This window comes from Sesamum indicum, linkage group LG15 (assembly GCF_000512975.1).
Source record: "Sesamum indicum cultivar Zhongzhi No. 13 linkage group LG15, S_indicum_v1.0, whole genome shotgun sequence".
NCBI classification, from domain to species: Eukaryota; Viridiplantae; Streptophyta; class Magnoliopsida; order Lamiales; family Pedaliaceae; genus Sesamum; species Sesamum indicum.
The window spans coordinates 6,145,654-6,166,142 of NC_026159.1; the positions used below are offsets into that span (position 1 = coordinate 6,145,654).

Consider the following 20,489-nt stretch of genomic DNA (forward strand, 5'->3'; position numbering starts at 1 on the left):
AGAATGAACATTTGCTGCACCCTTGACTTGGGTTTAAATTCTTATTAAGGTATTTGATGAGACTAAACGTACGTCATTATCTGTGTGTTGATTCTTACATGATTACACTATGATTTTTTTAGACAATAGGTTAGTCATAGAGACCCTAATAAGAGCAAATAACACAAATGTAATCCTCCTTAACGGGTTTGTGGGGCGTCACTTCTACTTTTTCATTTTTATAACTAAAAAAAATACAATTATATGAAAAGAAAGTTATAATTTTTACTTTCGGGAATGTAACTGTAATTTTATAAAAAATAGAGAATTTTTGTATATTTTAATCTACCTCATAGCGAGTCAATGTAATTTATCCTTTTAATTAAAAAATAAGTGGAACAAAAATAAACTATTTCAACCGGCCCCCCGCCCCAAGATAAAAAAAAAGAAAAAGAAAAAAGGAGAAAAATCGAGGAACGGAAGAAGCAGACGCGCGGCTGTAAGCGGTGGAGAGACATGCAACGTGGAACAATGCGCAATTGGCCAATTTCGGATCGATGTGTCCGATGAATATGGGGAACTTTTTGATATTTTTCGGGAAAAATGAATTTAACTCAATGAATATATACTTGAAAGAGAAACAACAGCTTATTGGTATTTCCTCGAATCAAAATTGAATAATCGGGATATCAGAATATCCAGTGGCCATGCCAGCTCTGCGCTCCCCGCACCGCCCTTTCGTTTCTGTAAGTTCACCAAGGAATCGGCAGTTTCTACATTACTTGTCGTTCTCTTTGAAAATTTTGCTTCAATTGCATTTTATTGGCATTAGATAGTATAAAAATGTCTGGAGTAAGGCTTTAGTGGATGTAAGGAAGTTAGATGTAGTTTGCATGAATCAGGCGTGAATCAATTGTGTTTACAATGCTTATTGCGTTAGAGACATGAATTTTGGCGTTGTTTATGGTAGTTTTGCGGTAATTCTTGTTTTTAAGTAATGTGGAGGTGCGAAACGTGACTATCCGAAGAATGAGAGTTTTTTTTCCTGTTCGGAGGAGGTTTATATTCTCCTTTTTCTGTCAACTTCGTTACTTTCCATTAGGAGAGTGAGAGCTGGTATTCAAACCGTTCCCAAATTACTCACGCTTGTTGTAAGATTCTTCAAAGATGGGTTTACTTTTTGTTGAGAGGATCATTTGCACTAGAATGTGCATCAATCTGCATAAGGAGCTTACATGGTTGAAAATTGCTGTCAAGTTTTGGATGTATCGTATGAGATTGTAATGTGTTCTAGCTTTGGTTTCATGATATTTTAAATAACTGATGGCTGCATGAACATGCAGAAGTTCAAAGGTTTAAGGCAGTTGCTGGGAACATTATTGGCTGGCAAGTCATACCTACAAAATTTGTATAAGATATGTTAATCTTGTTCCCTACCTTACTGATCTTTCACTAATATCTTATTTGTGATAGATCCTACTGAATCAATTACTAGAAACGTAAAAACTGGTTGGAGGCCTAGATTCATATCTTCTCTTGGATCACTCAAGCTTGTGCAAAGAACTCTCCGTATATCACCTTCTGGGGCCTCAATGGAAAACAAAGAACTACCTTCAAATTTTTTGAGAGACAAAAAGATGGTTCCTGATTCAGATCCTCCAAGAGTTGAAGATATTGAGCGTTTGTATCAATTCTTTGATAGAAGGTAAATATAGTGTTGTGTAAGGTCCAAATGAGTTAGAACCAAGTTCTTCAGAGTTTAACATTTTTATAATAACTCGAACACTCAGAAATTTGTTAAGCATAAAGTCCAACACAATTTCAAGGGAACTGTAACTACATTTCTCGCCTTTTCTTCATAGATTAAATCTTTCACGTGAAATTCTATTTTAGAAACTCAATCAGCTGTACTTCAATTCAAAGATGCATAATAAAGCAAGCAGGCCTTACAGTGGTTCACACAGAAGCCAATTTATAGAATAGGGTCAATTATTATCCTATTGCATATTTTGATCCAATCAATTGTTAACTTTGCATAGTTGAATGGAATTAAGTTAGGCCAGACCTTTTTATCCTAAAAATCTTGTCTGTTGAAATATCTTGCCAGCTTATGTAGACGTGGTATTAATCATACGCTTCCTGGAAGGTGCCACATAAACTGGATTTTCGTGTTTTGAATCTCGATAATGTGCTTTTTTAATTGCCCACCAAATGGTTTGCAATGGTATGGCGTGATCTCGAACTAGGTTTGGCACTCCTGAATGAGGTCAAATTAAGTGTTCATACAATTAGTTATTGCATGGGTTTCTCTCTTAATGTTGATTAAACAAAAAGTTGTTCCAATTGCGACTTCTAAAGACCACCTTCATCTTGGTAATATTTTGCAGCTCAAAGCTTGTTGTCTTGACTGGAGCTGGGATAAGCACAGAAAGTGGAATTCCTGATTACAGAAGGTTACTTTTCTCCCTTGTATATAAGTGGCCAGCCTTCTGATATGCCATATAGTAGCTAAAAACTTGATTTCTGAGATTTGTCTATGCTCTAGCTTCATGATTTTCTAAAGTAATTGAACTTTTCTAATGTGGTCGCGAGAATGGAGGTTATTAATTTGCTTGCTCATCTGGTAGGAGCATTATATTTGTGTGATGACTAGCATTGTATGGAAATGCTTTCTTGTTCTATTTTCAGAACCTATGGTTTGGAACCATTGTTTTCAATGTATTTTTGTTGAACTCAGTGATGTAAATAACAAATAGTTCCAAAATACTTTAAAATATCAAGTTGGGCCATCAGAGTTTGTAGGAATGGAGGCTACTAATTTCTTTCCTCACCTGGTAGCAAGATAAGGATAGTCTACGTTGTATGAAAGTACTTTCTGTTTCTCTCTCTCTCCCTGATCGAACTGATTGTTTGTCCTCCATTTTGTTTTGTCATGTAGTTGCCAAATGTACTATTTTTTTGTTGCATCTTCTGCGAGTTCACTTATGCCCTTTTTCATTGTGTTGAATCTTCTTGTATTTGCCTTCTTCAGACCAAGTAAAATACGTCTCGTAAACATTATACACTATTTTGTCAGTATGAATATCATCAAATAATGGGGGGTGGGGGGCAAATATTTTTATCTTGTTTTTTTTCTTTTGATTAACTTTAAACACCCTCGTCTTGTGAGTGAGCCTCTTCTAGAAACATATAAATATGATTTATTCTCTAGTATGTACGATGACGTTGAACTGTCAATTTAGCATCTATTCAGGTTCCTCGCCTGTAAAATTATGAGTGTAGCTTTGAGGTACCACTTGGAGGTTTCTCGCATACCTACAATTAGCATTCTGTTCTTGAAGTTGGTATATTCTTATAAAACAATCATTAAATGCAGCTTCACATTGAATTTGCAAACTCGAATATTGATTCCCTTACCTCTAATGTTATCATATTCACCACCGAGTTTGTGTAAGCATTTAAAAGTATTACATGTCAATTTTCTTTAGACATAATCTAATCACCAGATCTCCTCTTTACCTCTTTGGCAGCCCAAATGGAGCTTATAGTACGGGTTTCCGTCCAATTACTCATCAGGTGATCTGAAGGCATGTGCTATTTACTTTTGCCTTCATTATATTACATCTCATTTGGCAATTTTGTGCACCTTCCTTCCCCACCTTTAGGAATTGGGTCTAAGGTGAATTACTTAACATGTGATGTGGAATAGGTAATCATTATGATAATTGGGTTGTGCTCACTTTGTTCGTTTTTGCTAGATGCTTAAAACAGCACATGCATACTTATTAAGTCCAAGTACTGAACTGACAGAAATACAATTTGTCTGGTGAGAAATTGATCCTGAAATTCCAACTGGAACAAACCCTGAAACACATAATTGACATCTGCTTGTGAGCAATTCAGTAAAAGCGGCCTATCTAATCATTAGAGAACTGCTTAGATTGGAAGTCGCTTGATTATGAAATATTCGTTCTGTTGGAAAACTAGCATTTGATATTTTCTCTTTATTTTGTTCTGAAGATAATGATTATTTTCATGTTCTGCTGATGGGTCAACAATATATGTTTCTCTATCAATTCTTCACAGGGTCTCTTCTCGCTTATACTCTGTTTTGAAATTAGCAAATGCCAGTATGTACATCTGGGTGTTGTAACATAGACTTTATGTTCCTTTTTGCCTCAATAAGCTAAGCAATGTTTTATTGTGTGTGCAATGTGCTTGTGCATATTATGTGGTGGATGATTCAAATATTGAAGCTTTTGATATGCAATAACTCAAATGAACAGGAATTTCTTCGTTCCAATCGGGCCCGAAGACGGTATTGGGCTAGGAGCTATGCTGGATGGAGAAGATTTACTGCAGCACAACCGGGGCCAGGGCATATTGCATTAGCTTCTCTTGAGAAAGCTGGGCGTATAAACTTTATGATGACCCAAAATGTAGATCGGTAACGACTCTTCCCTTAAGGGTGGTTGTAGTTTTCAAATGTCTCTATAAAGTGTATGAGCCCTAGCTGAATTGATGAACCTATAAATATCTAGTTGTAATTTTTTTATTAATAATGACTGCTTTGTATATATATTATATATATTTATATGGATAAACATGTATGACAGATGCACATACACAAAATGTTTGTGTTTGGTTGACTTTATCAAAATTTGTCTTATGAATGCTTAAAACACTGTGCCCACAAATCATGAGAATCAAGTTTTTCTGTAGTAACACCAACTTACTCTCTGTCTGCCTATTCATTTCTTCTTGTTTTTATTTATTCGAGTTGCATTGATAATTAAGTTTGTTACATTATGACTATTAGACCCGCCAGCCAACCACTTAAAAAAGGGGAAAAAGCAAAAAAAAAAAAAAAACAACTTGAATCCACTCAGTCTGAGAGTTCGTTTCAGTTGTTATTGGACCTTCTTGTAACCTTCACATATTAGGTTGGCTTGAATTTTATCAGGAAACGCCCGCGCTAGTGTGTTAATCCGGTAATGTTCCTAAGGTGACAGTAGTTGTATATCCTCTTCTTTATCACAGGCTGCACCATCGTGCTGGCAGCAACCCTCTTGAGCTGCATGGGACTGTCTATGTAGTTGCTTGTACAGATTGTGGTTTTTCTCTTCCTCGAAATTCATTTCAGGATCAAGTGAAGGCTCTTAATCCAAAGGTTGGTTCTATCATTATCTTATCCAGTTAGTTCTTTGAGTTTTCCTGTCAAGAAAATTAAGACATTAGTTTTAAGTGTGTATACCTAGTGAACTAGTTTTAATTTATGGAGCAGCTGCTACCCACAGGAATGTGTTTTATTTGGTTTCAGATGCAGAATGATATAAATGTAATTCTGTCTAAATATTGTGATATGCGACAATGTGGAAGTTCAGAGATTGTCTAGTCTAGCAGTAGTGCTCTAGTTGAATTTTGTTTAATAATGTGTAGCAGAAGATTGGGGCGTCATAGGCATAGTATCTAGGTGCAGGAGATATGGGTTGTTTACTTATCACATTTCTGATGATTGGATTTGCACAGGTACACATGGTGATGCCAACTTGAATATTGCTTTACTTTGGACTTTGCCTCTAATAATTAACAAATAGCATATGGTAGCCCTCCATGTCTGAAGGGTAAACTTATGTTTGTCTAATACCATAAAGTAGCTCTCCGTTTACTAAGAGTAAACTTATATTGTTTGTTAGCTGTGTCAACACTGCAAGTGGTTCATGAATTATAATTCTGCAACCGTATCGTAGTTAGGGCCTTTGAGGTGTTAACAGCCTTAAGCTCTTAGGGAAGAAAATGGGTAATATTACTATCTTGGTTGTATTTTGCGTATTCTTGTGTAAGTTGTACTTTTAATGTGGAAGCAGATGTTTGACCTTATAAGATTGATCCTCTAGAAATGTATGTTTTCTTGAACTTGGAAGACTACTTTTTCAAGCAGTTCCTGCCTGTATATAGACTAACAAGTTTTCCAAATGTGAATCAAATGAGATTGTTACTTTTCCTGAAGCAAATTGGATGAGCTTGTTACTTTTGAAGAATGTTGCTGAAAATCGAAGATCCATTTTCCCATTTAGTTTGTTTGTCAAACCAATGATTCTCTTTCAAAGTAATGGGGAGATCTCTTTCTATTTCGTCTTCTATCCATCCTTCAATTATAGATGCAATTAGACTACGGGCAAATAGACTGTAGAGGACTTGTGACTGTGAAAAGCTTTCAAGACTCGGATGAATCCGTTTTCATACATACAAATAGAAGATTGTTTTAGAGAAAAAGCCAATTGAGGACCTTCCCAAAGTATGAACCTCCACCATGTCCTGCAAAAAGAGGAAGTAAATAGACCCCTCAGTCCACTCAGATTTATACCCACCACTCCATGTTTTCTTGTGATACCCTGGTTAGAGGACCAGCTGAACATTCTGGAGCATGGTTGTGCTCAACTTAAACAACAGTGAACCTTTTCCTTTGTAGCTGAAATACCATCTTTTGGTAACTTTGCTGCGTCAATATCTGCACTTGTTTGAGGCCACCTAAAATGCAGCTAATCAGTATACATGGTGGAATATAGAAAATTACAAGTGGTATTTTCTTTTCACACAAGCTCCAATTTCTGATGTTAAACTGCCAAACTGAAGTGAAGAAATTTTGTGTTCTTTAAGGGATCTCTTTTTGGCTTCTTGTTTGTTTTTGGAGGCTATTTGTTGGCTGTGATATGTTGAAAATTCGTAATAGAACTTTTAATGTCATTGCAGTGGGCAGAGGCCATTGAAACTCTAGATTATGACAGCCGTTCAGACAAGAGCTTTGGAATGAAGCAAAGGCCTGATGGTGATATTGAGATTGATGAGAAGTTCTGGGAGGAAGAATTCCATATTCCTAATTGCCAGAGATGTAACGGAATACTGAAACCTGATGTAAGCAACTTTACTAGTCATGTGATTTGACTCCTACTCTGCCCAAGTATTTTTATTTTTCTGCGATACCCCAAAAAAAATATTACTTAAGTGACCGAGCTTATTTTCAACATATTATTTTTGTGGACTCACCCAAGAAATAGCTACTGCAGTCATGAATATCATTCTCTACCCTTTTTTCATTCTGTAAAAATTTCACGTATTCATTGTAACTTGATAAAGCAATATGATACTTACCTAGTCTAGTGAAGAGATATAAAATGCTGCAGAATCTGCGAAATAGAATAAGCAATATCTGAATAGACCTATGCTAATATGTGCATCTAGGACAAAGTGAGAGATGTCTTATGATGCAATACGTAGCTGATGGAATGTTTCCGCCAAAGGTTTCTTCTTAAGAAGGTTTTTTTAGTGCAAGGAACTAATGCTCTTAAAGACTTTTTAAGTAGTAGTGGGCTACAGAGCAGAATTGTTTAGACTTGTTCTTGGAGGATCTTAAATGGCAAAATGAAAGAACTCAGATCAATAAAAAACTTCCTAAGAAATCTTCTGTAACCAAGAAATTTGTTCTGTGCTGTTCTGAGATGGTATTACAGCATATGGCAAGGTCACTTCCTGATTAACTTTAGCAACAAGTACGACTTTGTGCAGTTTTGGCAATCTAGAATCAGAAAACTAGCTTCATGTTTTTTCCTTTTTGGGGAAAAGGAGTTCTGCATCTTCCAAGGCTGGGGAAAGAAAAAGAACTAGATGTGGGTTAGAGATAGCCCAGCTTGTCTCTGTTGTACACCCATGAGTAATTGTTTTGGGGTGTGCTATATATGGATACCGAACAGACTGTTTGTACCTAAAACACATGCTTTCTGGACTGTTCTTGTATGAAGTTTGAGCTAGTCTAGGATTTCGTGCTAAGAGTAATATAATTGAAGATATCTTTAGTTTGTGGAAAATGAATTCTGATTGTGCAGGAGTATTGATCTGCAGAGTATCATTCAGTTCATCTAAACATCAGGTTTTGTTTAAACTTTTTATTTACCTTGCTTTATATTAGTCGTAGCCCACAATAAAAGGGTCCTTCCCCTATCCTGCAAGGGTTATTCAACAGCATTTTCTTTACCCTTTATTTCTTTCTTTGATAAATTTTGAACTCCTCCTCCTCTGTGATGTAGCTCAATGTTTCGTCATCCACATAAATGTCTGTTAATTTTTAATTTAATCTTCTTAATTTTGGGTTTTATTTCTATATTAGAGTTGTATTTATTGTTGTCAAGAGTTTGTTGATTCTTTTATTGTCTCTGAGTTACGTAATTTCGAGGTCTTGGAAGAAAAGACCATAATCCTCACTTTGTATCCTGTAATTTGGATCATAGGCTGAAAAAATTGTATTTTTGTATCATTTATCCCGCATATCTGTACATTTATAGATTCTCATTGCATTCAGGTTGGCCTTCACTTGCTAATATAGGTAATACCTTTTCAGGTTGTCTTTTTTGGTGATAATGTCCCCAAGGGTAGGGTTGATAGAACAATGGAAGCTGCAAAAGAATGCGATGCTTTTCTCGTACTTGGTTCATCATTAATGACCATGTCTGCTTTCCGGCTCATCCGGTAAAAATACATGATGATTTTATCTTCTATATTTGCAGCTATTGTCGTTCCCTCTCTTTCCAAATCCTGGTTAATTTTAATCAAGAGGTGAGGGAACATCAAGTCCCCTTAATTGTTGACTAAAACATGAAGAATGAATTGAATGGCCACCTCATTACCCCCGAGAATTGACGAGAAAACAAACATGATAGTGGACTACCTGTGATTTAAAACAATCGGTAGGTATTTGAAATCTTTTTGCAGTTTTGGATCCTCAGTTGTGACTTAGTGGCTACTGCCTTGAAAGGTCATCTTTTGGTATCATTTTACTTTCTTTTTATTTATTTTTTGGTTGAGGTGCCAGTAAATTCTTCGTTATCTAGCTAAACTGATTAAGAAATTAAATAATGTACAACAGCATATGCTAGTAAGAAAATACTTAAACGAATAATACAATTACAACTACTACAATTCTATTTATTGTTGGTTTGAACCCTATTGGCAATCCGCTGAGCAGTTTGCCTCTCTTCTGACTCGTAAAGATCAATTTTATCTCAATTTTTTCACTCTTAACTATATTATTAATTTAATTGTGCAGTCCAATGACATTTGTTGATTATTGTTTTGTAATCTATACCATAAGTAAACCACATACGCAGTATGACAAGGGTGTATTATCATTGTTATTGCACTCGGAGGCTTTGCCGTGTCTAAGGACACTAAATGCTTCTGTGGGCTTTTTACAGGGCTGCTCATGAGGCTGGTGCTGCTACTGCAATTGTAAATATTGGTGTGACACGAGCTGATGATTTTGTTCCTCTGAAAATCAGTGCTAAACTTGGCGAGGTAAGTGTTTTTACCATCTCTTCTGCTGTAAATACTAAACTTTGGCCATGGAATTACTGATTATTGGATCACTTGGTGGTGCAGATATTACCGAGATTGCTTTCAGTTGGATCCCTTAGTGTCCCTCTTGTTTAGTGCATGTGGGTAGGTTACGGGCATCTTGTGGATGTCTCTTTGTAGACATTGAAGTTAAAGCATCATGTTTTCCATGGAAAGTTGTGAATGTGATATATATATATATATATGTACTATTCTTTTTACAGGACTATATTCCATGCCTTGCAATAAGGCAAGAATATTCTTTCCCGGCAGAATTAATCAGGCAGCCAAAATTGTAAGACGATTCAGAATAAGCCACCATTAATGTCACATGCTTTGGAATGCCTCGATGTTTAGTTATTCAGAATTGTAAACTCTCATTTCGTTCTGGGATCAGTGAATTAGAGCTGCTGGGTAAATTGTTGGATGTTGGTCGATAATTGTACTTATCAGTTTCTTTCAAGTTGCTTTCTAAGTGATCAGCATCAGAATAGAATACTAGGTCCTCCAGCCAGCACCGGACATAGTTCGCTACTCTGTGTATGTACAAGTAGTTGAAAATCTGTACCTACGTTTGATTATCATGGTGTGGCTTGTCCTAACAATAACGTTGAAAAATACTGTTAATTTTAGGTCGGTGCTGAAAATTTGGCATCCTGGTGGTCTATTTTGGTAGGTTGATATCAAATAGTTTTAGTTTCTTGAATCTCGGCCATGTTGTATGGAACATGAGAATCACTTAACCAGTGAAAATTACATTTTTGGACCGTATATGAAGCTGTAGGAGGAGCGTTAGGAACAAGCAGACTTGTTGAAAATTTCTTTTTCTTGTATTTTTATATTGTCAGAGTCAATAATTTTATACGAGGAATTATTTACAGTAGATCGAGCCTATTGTTTTGAGGCTTATCAGCTTTACGGATTATGGAGTGTGGGCGTAGTACTAGTTCTCTGTTCTTTAATTAAAGGGCGTCCGATGGATGGAAACAATGGCATGCTAAGCTTAATAATAAGCTTAGAGAGATATATAATTAATAATGACAATTAATTGGTGCATAAATTGAGGAACGCCTTTATTCTTTTGGTACAAGAACCGACCTTTTGTTTGACGGTTGGGCAAAGTATATAATCAACTGATTTGTTCATTAGTATAATTAACTTCATTATCAGTCGTGCGAATTTAATACAGCCCATTCATTGATTCTAATACATGCTTTTCTTGGTGGATATACGTGTGCATATTTATCTGATTTTTTTAATATGCGCTTGCATGCACGCAAGCATGACATGGGAGGACGAAGGGATGAAATACCATCTAAACCCCAAATTTGCTGTTCATGTAAGATCAAAGAAGAAAAAGGATCATTTCATATAAATTGGAAAACTCTCTCTCTCTTGATTGATTTTGATTATTTTCAATGTGTTATTGTCCTTCCACCTCGGACGAAGACGAGGATCTGAAATGGTGAGACTCCAACCATCTTTTCCAAATAAATTCATGCAATTCTAATCAAAATGGATGATACCTCTCGTAAGAGATGAAATATCACGGGCATGTGAACTGTATCGACTGTTCTCCTTCACCAATAAAACATAGTAAGATATGTTGACAAAATTGATAATACATCGCGTAAGAACCTAAAATATCCGTGATAGCCAAATTCATACCGTCATATAACAATCCAAAATTGGATAAACTAATTGAAGGGATGAGCCAATTTGTATCAGAGATGACAACAGCAGAAGAACCAGATCCTCCAAGCATCCATACCCCCCACACAGTACAAAATCTGTACAGGTAGGACATATTGCGCAACATCATATTGCGATGTGAAATGTGAACAAATGGAGAAGATCCCTTCACAGTAGCAGACATGCAGCCAGATTTAGCTGCATAAAAAAACATTGGAGAGATCCAGATGAAAGAGACCTCCAAACAAAAAGCCTTATCACCTCCAATATTATGAGTACCTTGATTACGAAACTAATTAGATTTAATTATACAATAATGTAGCATAACTGAGTTTGCCCTACGGCGACGGCATGCAAACCCATGCCTCCTCTCCACTAATGTCCAGACCATGCCAAAACCGAGGCCAAGTGCCAAGATTTCTTTATTAAGGTGGTGTTATCATAAATAGGACTATGAAACAATGTTAAACAATGAAGGCAGGAGACTGTACTCCATAAATCAGTGTTTTTGTTCATTAGGAGGAAAAATGATGTGGATGGTGGACTAATCATATCGTGTATCTAATCACGTAGTTATCTTTTTTATGCGTGTTGGATCAGTATCGTAGTTTCGTCTGTGGATAGGATGGGAGTGAAAGCCAGCAAGTTCAGCCGGGTTGTGAGGTTTCACAGCCTGAAGCGTTCGAGGGGGGCGTTAAGGGGGCCTTCTTTAATGCCACCAAGAGGCTATATTCCAGTAGCAATTGGTGTTGATCAAGAAACGAAACGTTTCATGGTTCACACCACAGCTTTGTCTAGTGCAGAATTCGTGCAGCTTCTGTGCAGATCAGCAGAGGAGTACGGTTTCTGCAATGAGGGCATTCTGAGGATCCCTTATGATGCCAAAGCCTTTGAAGAGTGGATGAGCAGAAGTACTAAACAAAAGATCATTCGGGTTCAGCCGATGAGCCACTCAGGTAGCATTCGATTGGCAGGATGTTTGGCTCCATGATTCTTGATCTCTTTTAGTTCGTTATGTTGGCAGAACAGGTCATGGCCTTATGCTCAAAAACTGTAAGCTTTCCAATATTGTATGTGTTATGACAGGCTATTTGTTGTATGAAGGTAGATGATGAATACCTTCCTACATAGGAATAGGAGACACTAAGACTCGAAACCACAGAAGGAATACTTATTTGGATTTATTTGTTAAGTACATATTAACTAATGAAAAGTAGTGATTGAACTGTGCTGCAATTCCGTTTGGATCACTGATGAATCTATGTCAATTGTTTAAGGCTCATATTGAAGATAAAACCTTCATACTGGATGCAATCCCCTATAATCCCTTCCTCAACAAAACCTTCTGTTTTCAAAAACTCAGATCAACTTCTAACCATTTTACGTTCTTATATGTCATTACTGGAATTATGTCACTGCGTTTGGTTTTGGGTAAGAAGAAGAGCTTCATAAACAAGCCAGGTTATTGCTCCCAAAAGGGGTTTCTCCACTTTGGTTTAATTGAGTTCTGCAGCTGAACATCGGTACAAATGAATCTGAGGATATCCTGAAATTTAAGTTATCGACGAATTTGTCAGTGAATTACTGAAGCAGACTGCTTCCAAATACTTGGTCATGAAAGCTGATAAAAAAGACACTCGTTGTAGTTTGTATCTATTCACCACCTCAGAAATAACAGGTAAACCATACTGATTGAAGCAGTTCAGAGGATGCTACTGAAGATTTAGAAACTAACAAGATGAGTATTGCAATGCCGATTCTGCAGATCACCCATAGAAACAATTTGACATAATCATCATTCAGCATGATTAAATGAAGAGAAAGTACACTTCGCTACAAGAAATTAGAATAAGCAAACACCCATCTTGTTCAGTCTGGCCAAGCCTGTGAAACGAAGCGGGCAGAGTGAAATGGTACAAATGATAGCAGGCAATGCGTGAAAGTACTGATGTAACCGGCCATCAAAGTAGGGATATTGTAAGAGTATACAAGCTAAGTTCGATAGTTCAAGAAAATACAGACCCCAAAAAGACTTCCTAAAGACTGTTCTATACAGAAATGATGCTAGGCAGTAGGTCATTCAGCTATTCAACTAGTTCCGATTTTTCTACTTGAAGCTCCCATCCAAAACCCCATCATGTTTTTATGTATCAATCTCCTTGTCAATTTCATCCACATGATCTCTGAGAATTTTCCACTGCAAACAAAAAAGGAGATCGAAAAATTATAAGATCCATAGTTAAATCTAGATCATTAGATGGAAAACTCTGAATTTTCTCCTTTTCTTTTAGGGGGTTGGGGCAGGGAGCAGGGTTTTATGATCTAAGTATACCTGGTCCATGCTCAATGAGATGCCTGTAATCAAGTGCAAAATGCATGGTTAGTTTATGGATATCCAAACCCAAAATAGGATTTGATTACAGAGATTATAACAAATTTTGGTGCAGCCACTGAATGAGCTCAAACAGGCAAATGCAAATTTATAACTTAACTTAATCAAAATAAAAGAATATTAATTTGAGAAATAATAAGGAAAATTCCACACAACTATTTAATCTAGCTCATGTGGTAACTAATACCGAAGAGTTGCCTGGTTTTATAATACAGAGGGGTGTGACTAAAAATTGCTCTAGTTTCATGGGATTGATAGACAATAATACTTTACTAATTGAATTAAATGAAAAAAATCCAATTAAGACCTGTTAAGTTGGAAACTAAAAGCATTATATCCAAGAGACTTGAAGAAACTAAAACATTAATCACAAAAGTCCACTTTCTTCTAATAAACGATGTGCAATTCAACTGCCATATTATTTTTTTCTGAAAAAAGAAAAATTCTACCAACCTCCTAGTAGAATTAGCCATTAGAACCAAGTGGAAAACATGTCGGTCATGATTTTAACTAAATCAGATGTTAACAATGAAGTGCAGAATCCAGACCCCGAATACCTAGACTACATATTACCAAATGACCAGTGACCTGAATCTACGAATGACAGAATATGATCTGACACATTAATATAAGTAGCGTCAGACAACTACGGTACTGTTACGGCATAAAGATATCATTCAACAAACACCAATGTAACTGCCATGCAGAAATGCATGAGTCCAGCAAGAGTAACATGATTCTTCCTGGACCAAGAATAGAAGAGCAAAAGCAACTTACTAAGTAATCCAAATTCAACCACCAAAACAAGAAAATAGAGTAATTCATATGTAGGAGCCCAGAAGGATTGGTCTGATTTTAATGAACTTATCCCCATCATAATAATTTGTGAGGAACTCTACCTAGATAAAAGCAAACAATTGAAGGAAAATAAAATAAAACAGAATAATGACGACAATAGTAGTCCAAATTTGAGGTCAAATGTTGGATTATAGCCAGGTCTTCATGCGATTCATACTACTTCAAATGATGCTGTAGTATTCTAGGAAGAATTCTCTGTTGAACTTTGAGTTAAGAGGAATCTAGGAATAGATCAGAATTAATGAGAAATTGTCTGCTTTAACACCTTATGGAACTCAATCTAGTCAAAGCAACAAAAGAGGAGGGCTTCTATGTAGCAACCACTCCATGGATATTGTTTCCCAATTATGTATACACAGGTAAAGAATAAATATTACCCATTGCTAAGTCTTTTCCTTTATAAGTTAAAAATTGGCAGCTTCTTTTGCATTATTCTTTTCCTTTATTTCTTTCTTTACTTTCCTATTCCTTTTTCTTTTTCCCCCCTTCTTTCTCTTCGTGTGTGAATTGAATCTACAGATGCAATAGGCAGTAGGCCCGTCTGATGCCATAATATTAACCCACAACGGTCTGTATCTGAATACACGTTTGTTTGCTGAATCACTAGTTTGTTAAAAGGCCATCAGAAAAATTCACTGTCTATAGCTTCAAAAATAAAAAAATAAATAAATGGAAATTCACTGTCTATAATAGTTTATACCATACCACCTGCAAAAAGACATTCACAATCATATTTTCAAGCAACCATTTGTCCAAACTTAAACAAGCAAATACAACCTATTTACACAACTAAATCACTATTAGAGATTTTATCCCACTCAATTTACCTTAAGTTCACAATCGTTACGTTCAACAAGACTTTAAACTTTATACCACAAAAAAAGGTTTGGAATGATTGAAGCTAACAAAAGGTCTTCTTTTCTCCCTACTAAAAGCGAATGAAGAATAAAACGACACCTTTCTTGCCAGGGAATTCCTTGCCATCTTTAAAGTAGAACTCCCTAATATCCACCACAACCTTCCCCATCCAGTTCCTCACCGACACTTTCCGATTCTTCGACAGCTACACTCCCAAAACAATAAAAAAATTCAGCAAAACCCAATTAAATGCGGAGCACAATAGATTCACAGGAAAAGGAGAATACCTACAGTAAAACCTAACATGAAAACCTATTAAAATAAAAAAAGCATACCTCGCAGATAAAAATGGTGTCAGACTCATCGGAATCGTCGTCGGGCTTCGGAACCTTCTTCTGAGGCTCGTCCCCGTCGGAGACCACCCCATCCTCCTCCCTCGTCTTCCCTCTCTTCGACCGACTTTTCTCTTAAAGAAACTGAGCGAGAGTGTGTTAGTGAGAGAGAGATTTGGGTGGGAAAACTCCACGGTTTATACAATTGAAGACACACGACTTCTTGTGTTAGAACTTAGAAACCACCGCGACGGTTACTTTACCAATTTTTATAGCGACTTTTAGGCGGAAAGTGGGCCTAACCCATGACACTCCACTTTATAAATTGGGGGCCCATAATCCACCTGATCTATCAACAGGCCCATAAGTTCCTGTAGTGGGCCTAGAACTGCCCCATAATGGGCCTCACTATGGACATTGTGGCTTTAAAAAAATTGATTATTTTTTTAAAATTATATATCAATAATTCATTCATACTTGACCAAATTCAATTTCGTTAAAAAGTCATAACCAATAACAGTAAACTAATAAACTAATTAAAATTTTAAAAACTAAATTTGAAATTTCTTTTATCTAAAAAAACTTATAAAATACGAACCCTCAAACTCCTCTCTTAAAACATTTGCCAAATACTTTTTAAAATTTTTACGTTTCCAAACATCTTATAATACGATGTTTTAAAAACATCCAGAGACCCTTTAAATTCAATCGTTCGAACTAAAAAAAAAATTGCAATGAATTTTTTAAATATTTAATATAATTATAAATATTTTTTTTATTATTTGAAATTTACCAACCCCAATTCATTTTAAGGAACGTTTAGCGATGGGCCCAATCCTTTAATCTCGTTAAGTTTTCATTCGTTTTTTATAATGAGCTGATTAAAATGTCATTCTGAATTATGAGTTATAATTTTTTTTATTTTTTTTCAAATTCTTCCCTCCACCTCATCTAATTTTTCACTTTTTTTTCAAAAAAAAAAAATAGAATAAGAACAAAGTTATAATTCCAAACATACATACTAAAAGATTACATAATTTTATTAAACATCAATAAAAGTATTTATAATTTTTTTAAAAAAAAATGAGTATTTATCATTATGTTGGACATCAAGTGAGCTCGTTGAGTTTACCCTTAAAAAAACGATAATGGTAGTGATGTTAATTTTTATTTTTTTCTTATAAAAATATTAGGTAGAGTTTAAATATTTATGAAGAAACCGCTGAACCGACCATGTAAACCATAATGAATAGTTAATAGTCATTATTTCAAAATTTAATTATTTGGATTATGTTTTCCAAATTGCCCTTGTGATGAGATCGTTCTAACACTTCTTGAACTAAAATCGCGTTCCTGGAAGAAATGGATACAAGAACCCGACATAGATGAGGAAAACGGCTGGGGCAGCATCTAACACCTCACCTCCATCCATCAGAATCTAAAGCTTTGCTTCTCTTTTCCCACTGTGTGAAAAGGGATATGTTCCCACTGAAGTTGGTTCGTTCTCTGGTTTCTGGCGATAATGTGACGAACAACCCTCTTCTTCTCCGTATCCACCACGATGATCTTGATGAGAGTGATGATAATCACTGCATTTCAACCCAATCAAGAGCCAGAATTCCACTGATGCTTTTCGCTCCAACCCAAGAATTGGTGAAAGACACATACAGACTTGCCTCCATCGCCAGAGTCATTGGCATGGATCTTCGTCCCAACCCATCTCTCTCACACATCATCTTCTCATGGCCGTCGCCGCCGCCTCCATGCCCCCCATCGTCCTCGTCGTCCACATCATCGTCGTCATGGGGTTCGTCGTTTGCATCATCGTCTTCGTATTCGTGGTCACTGCCAAACGACAGTGTTCCATTGCCGTTCCCCTCTTTCACCACTGCTTCGCTTTCGCACCTCCGACTCTTTGCCAGTCTCTCCAGGGGTTACTTCAAGCTGGCTTTCTTGAAAAATAATTGCGGCCCGCTTGAAAAAATTGAGTCTTTGAGCAATAATAATTGGCATTGCACATCGCTTTCGCTGTTCGCTTCGCGCACTGGTCAGATGGTGGACTCCATGGATGGGTTTTCTAAGGCTTTGCTTGGAGCGGGATGGTCCCTTTTCAAGTCCAATAGCAAGGCCATGGATTTCAAGGATGATGATCTTGAAAGGGAAGTTTATTTGTATAGGAAGTTGGACGTGAGTAGAATTTGTAATACCAAACAGATGAGAATTGGAAATGGGGATTCCGGGGAGTGCAGTAGAGTTAGAGAGTTGAAGTTGCCCTCATTGGATTTCAGGAATGCGCCTTTGAGGATTCTGCAGTACATTCTTCTGATGACTGATGATGTCTTCTATCTTGCCTAGACTAATTAAGTGAGTACTTCATTTTCTTTTCATGGTTGTTGTTCTTTAGTTTCACTTTTCTCTTTGCTTTTTCAATTCTTTGTTTGGTTCTTCTTTTTATGTTGATGGCAGATGAAGTATTTATACATATGAGTTTAGCCTTTTCTTAAGTGAAGTATGAAAAAGCGAAGATGACACCTGAAATTCTAGTTATCTGGGGATCACAAGACATTGATTCTTGTGTGTTGCTTTAAAGGTACTCCAATCTACTAAGTCTTCTTTAGTGTTATGGTTTATGGATTCCCTTCATGAAATGGGTTCCAAAGAAGTAATTGAGCCGTCAGATAGAAAGGACATATGTTTACAATTATGCAGCTGGTGAACTATACTACTCAATTTCAGTTAACCAAATTACTAACGAGCACACAAAGCATTTTACTTCCTAGGATAGATTTGGGTGCTGGAAACTGGATGTATGGGTTGAAGTAAGTCACCAAACATGTATCATGCTTCTGATCTAGTATTGTCAGAAGTGTTGTAGTTGCTTCTTGAAGTACGTTGAAGTGTGTTGGTTGGAGAGGTTGTTGTCAACTAGTGCTGAAAGAAAACAGTACCCTTTGTGTTCCCCAAAAAAAAAAAAACCCTTGAAAACATTTTTCTCCAAAGCTAAATAGGATTTTGCCCATCAATTTCAAGTTTCTTTCTAGGCATCAAGGATATATTGAAACTGCCATATTCAGAAAGGTACTTACAATCGCAAGAATATTTACATGTCTCTGTCCATTGTCAGTTCGACATTGATTAAATGGCTCAGGTTAGAGATTCTTTACATATTACAAGGGTCTGTCATAGACTACCTAAAGAGAAACTAAAGAGGTAATAGAAAATATAAGTGGTGGTACCAGGATGCATGTGGATCTTATTATCTAAAGTTGTTATACAAATTCTTGTCTTGCAATTTACTTCTGTAAGCTATCTTTGTGTTCTATCAGAGAAAGTCGAGTGCAATTGATGGTTGTGATACGAGAAGATTTGCACCAAGTATCATCTTAGAATCCATGGTTCAACAAAAAACAAAGTTACCAAGCCCAAAATTCCATCATCCTTCATACTACGGAAGTAAGATTCGAAGAGTTGCTAAACTGCTCTTCAGATGATGCCAATCCATTTTTGGCTCACTGTGGGAAGGTTGACCTGTTTTCTTGGGAGCATAACCCAATACACCAAATCTTCAAAGTATTTCATTTGTTGTGCACATCTAAGCTTCCACGCCTATTTATACCTTGGGTACAACATGGTTTGAAAGTGATTCTGATCCATTCGGTGATGCTTCTGTTGTGTTCTATTGGAGACAGGCATTAGTTGGTAAAATTTCAAGGAGATAAATTGATGAATTTCTTCATGATTTTCTTAATACTGTGACTCAGATATCAGTTTTAGTGATACCATTATCATATATCCACTGTAATGTCCTCTCTTGGAATGCTCTATTTCATGATCTACTGGTTGTATACAATTATAAACATGATCAAATAGTCTAAAAGCATTCCTCGTCATAACCATATATTTTACCTGGTCTTATCACTTGAAGAGTGAATAAAGTGCAATCTGCAACCATCTTCTGAGCGACGATAAATACTCATAATAAATGGTTCCCATTTCTTGCCCCCGGTCACTTCTCTCTATGGTTCAAGGCTGCATGTGACACTTTGAATTGGAAAGGCTGAAATACTTATTCTGCATCCCTTTTGTGGTATTAATTCTATTTTATTTTCTGAACTGCTCAGTGTCTCGTTGTACATAGTTAAGGCAATCGAAGAAGAATAATTATCTCAGACATGATTCATGCATCCTCCACCACTTATTTACTTGGTTATTATGTGTCTAAAACTAATTGGCGGTACACTTGCTTATTTCTTATCAATGGGTTTGCATATTAGAATTTTACAGGACAACCCATATACGCTAATGTCATTTATCATTGTGCAGCTACCACTCAGGATATCAAGGTAATGAACTTGGCAGCATAGATTGACACATACTATGAGGAAGATTTACATAACCTCTCAAGCTGACTTGACACCAGTGTATACATACTTCAAGCTGCAGCCATTTGAATAAAGCTGTAAGGTAGGTTGCCTGGAGCAAGAAATAGTATTAGAACACAGAAGAACTTTGTCGTGAAACCTGAGGACATGCTCATCACTAGCAGTAGGATCTCTGTATATAGCTGTATATAAGCATCATATATTCCTTGAGATATCCCGCCCAGAACATGTTGCTCTCTGGACGTCCAGGCTTCTTAGTATGTAGTTTATCAGTAATAATATTCCTCAAGTTGTTGGTCATATCTGCCTTTCCAGTAATGTTCATTTTATCTTTAGATGTCTACCTGTTGACCATATTTATGATTGTCGATTATATGTATGGGTAGTTTAGCTTTTACAAATTCTACGGCATCACTGAGATTGTTGATTGTCTTTACAATCGGTAGACCATGTTTAGAAATTGGTACTACAATGTTGATTGCAGACTTAACTAGTAAGTTATATGATTGTTCTTTGTCTTTCACTAAGGTTTTATTTAGGCTAACTGTCTTTATATCACGAAATGAGCTAAAGTAACATGGCATTCTCCAGATTGACAAACTGACGGGG

General features: G+C 36.4%; 4 protein-coding genes across 9 annotated transcripts; 3 read left to right on the plus strand and 1 right to left on the minus strand.

Annotated features, from left to right (window-relative positions):
• On the plus strand, nucleotides 419–10,294 carry LOC105178044 (NAD-dependent protein deacylase SRT2). Of its 3 annotated transcripts, none has more exons than XM_020698883.1 (12): nucleotides 419–725; nucleotides 1,323–1,365; nucleotides 1,453–1,684; nucleotides 2,367–2,432; nucleotides 3,510–3,555; nucleotides 4,266–4,426; nucleotides 5,020–5,149; nucleotides 6,733–6,894; nucleotides 8,375–8,502; nucleotides 9,228–9,327; nucleotides 9,412–9,467; nucleotides 9,591–10,294. In XM_020698883.1, exons 1-11 carry the CDS (start codon nucleotides 687–689, stop codon nucleotides 9,460–9,462), a joined length of 1,158 nt encoding a protein of 385 aa, XP_020554542.1. In that variant the 5' UTR covers nucleotides 419–686; the 3' UTR covers nucleotides 9,463–9,467; nucleotides 9,591–10,294. The 3 variants fall into 3 exon arrangements, with proteins under 3 accessions (XP_020554542.1, XP_011099686.1, XP_011099685.1); XM_011101384.2 differs by having other exon boundaries at nucleotides 9,412–9,471; nucleotides 9,591–10,254; XM_011101383.2 differs by having other exon boundaries at nucleotides 9,412–10,251.
• Nucleotides 11,684–12,049, plus strand: LOC105178371. The gene has a single exon (XM_011101834.1). The coding sequence runs from the start codon at nucleotides 11,684–11,686 to the stop codon at nucleotides 12,047–12,049; it is 366 nt and encodes a 121-aa protein (XP_011100136.1).
• Nucleotides 12,867–15,805, minus strand: LOC105178372 (RNA polymerase II transcriptional coactivator KIWI). Its single transcript, XM_011101836.2, has 5 exons — nucleotides 15,802–15,805; nucleotides 15,502–15,632; nucleotides 15,266–15,371; nucleotides 13,391–13,413; nucleotides 12,867–13,255 (listed from the first exon to the last, which is right to left on the minus strand). The coding sequence occupies exons 1-5, from the start codon at nucleotides 15,803–15,805 to the stop codon at nucleotides 13,202–13,204; spliced, it is 318 nt and encodes a 105-aa protein (XP_011100138.1). The 3' UTR covers nucleotides 12,867–13,201.
• LOC105178045 lies at nucleotides 16,845–20,180 on the plus strand. 4 transcript variants are annotated; one of them, XR_849082.2, is made up of 3 exons: nucleotides 16,845–17,862; nucleotides 17,965–18,088; nucleotides 19,822–20,180. XR_849082.2 is itself a non-coding variant. In XM_020699057.1 (2 exons), exon 1 carries the CDS (start codon nucleotides 16,978–16,980, stop codon nucleotides 17,851–17,853), a length of 876 nt encoding a protein of 291 aa, XP_020554716.1. In that variant the 5' UTR covers nucleotides 16,845–16,977; the 3' UTR covers nucleotides 17,854–17,862; nucleotides 18,825–19,815. The 4 variants fall into 4 exon arrangements, 2 of the variants coding, with proteins under 2 accessions (XP_020554716.1, XP_011099688.1); XR_002288343.1 differs by lacking the exon at nucleotides 19,822–20,180 and adding an exon at nucleotides 18,825–19,815; XM_020699057.1 differs by lacking the exons at nucleotides 17,965–18,088; nucleotides 19,822–20,180 and adding an exon at nucleotides 18,825–19,815.

Bases quoted from the DNA above. Each gene is read 5' to 3' on its own strand.
- LOC105178044 (XM_020698883.1), top strand. From the start codon at position 687: ATGCCAGCTCTGCGCTCCCCGCACCGCCCTTTCGTTTCT. The intron at 2,433-3,509 runs GTTACTTTTCTC...CCTCTTTGGCAG, and splicing joins GGAATTCCTGATTACAGAAG to CCCAAATGGAGCTTATAGTA. The intron at 4,427-5,019 runs GTAACGACTCTT...TCTTTATCACAG, and splicing joins ATGACCCAAAATGTAGATCG to GCTGCACCATCGTGCTGGCA.
- LOC105178371 (XM_011101834.1), top strand. From the start codon at position 11,684: ATGGGAGTGAAAGCCAGCAAGTTCAGCCGGGTTGTGAGGTTTCACAGC.
- LOC105178372 (XM_011101836.2), bottom strand. The intron at 15,372-15,501 runs GTATGCTTTTTT...TTGGGAGTGTAG, and splicing joins ACACCATTTTTATCTGCGAG to CTGTCGAAGAATCGGAAAGT. The intron at 13,256-13,390 runs GTATACTTAGAT...TTTTGTTTGCAG, and splicing joins TCTCATTGAGCATGGACCAG to TGGAAAATTCTCAGAGATCA.
- LOC105178045 (XM_020699057.1), top strand. From the start codon at position 16,978: ATGTTCCCACTGAAGTTGGTTCGTTCTCTGGTTTCTGGCGATAATGTG.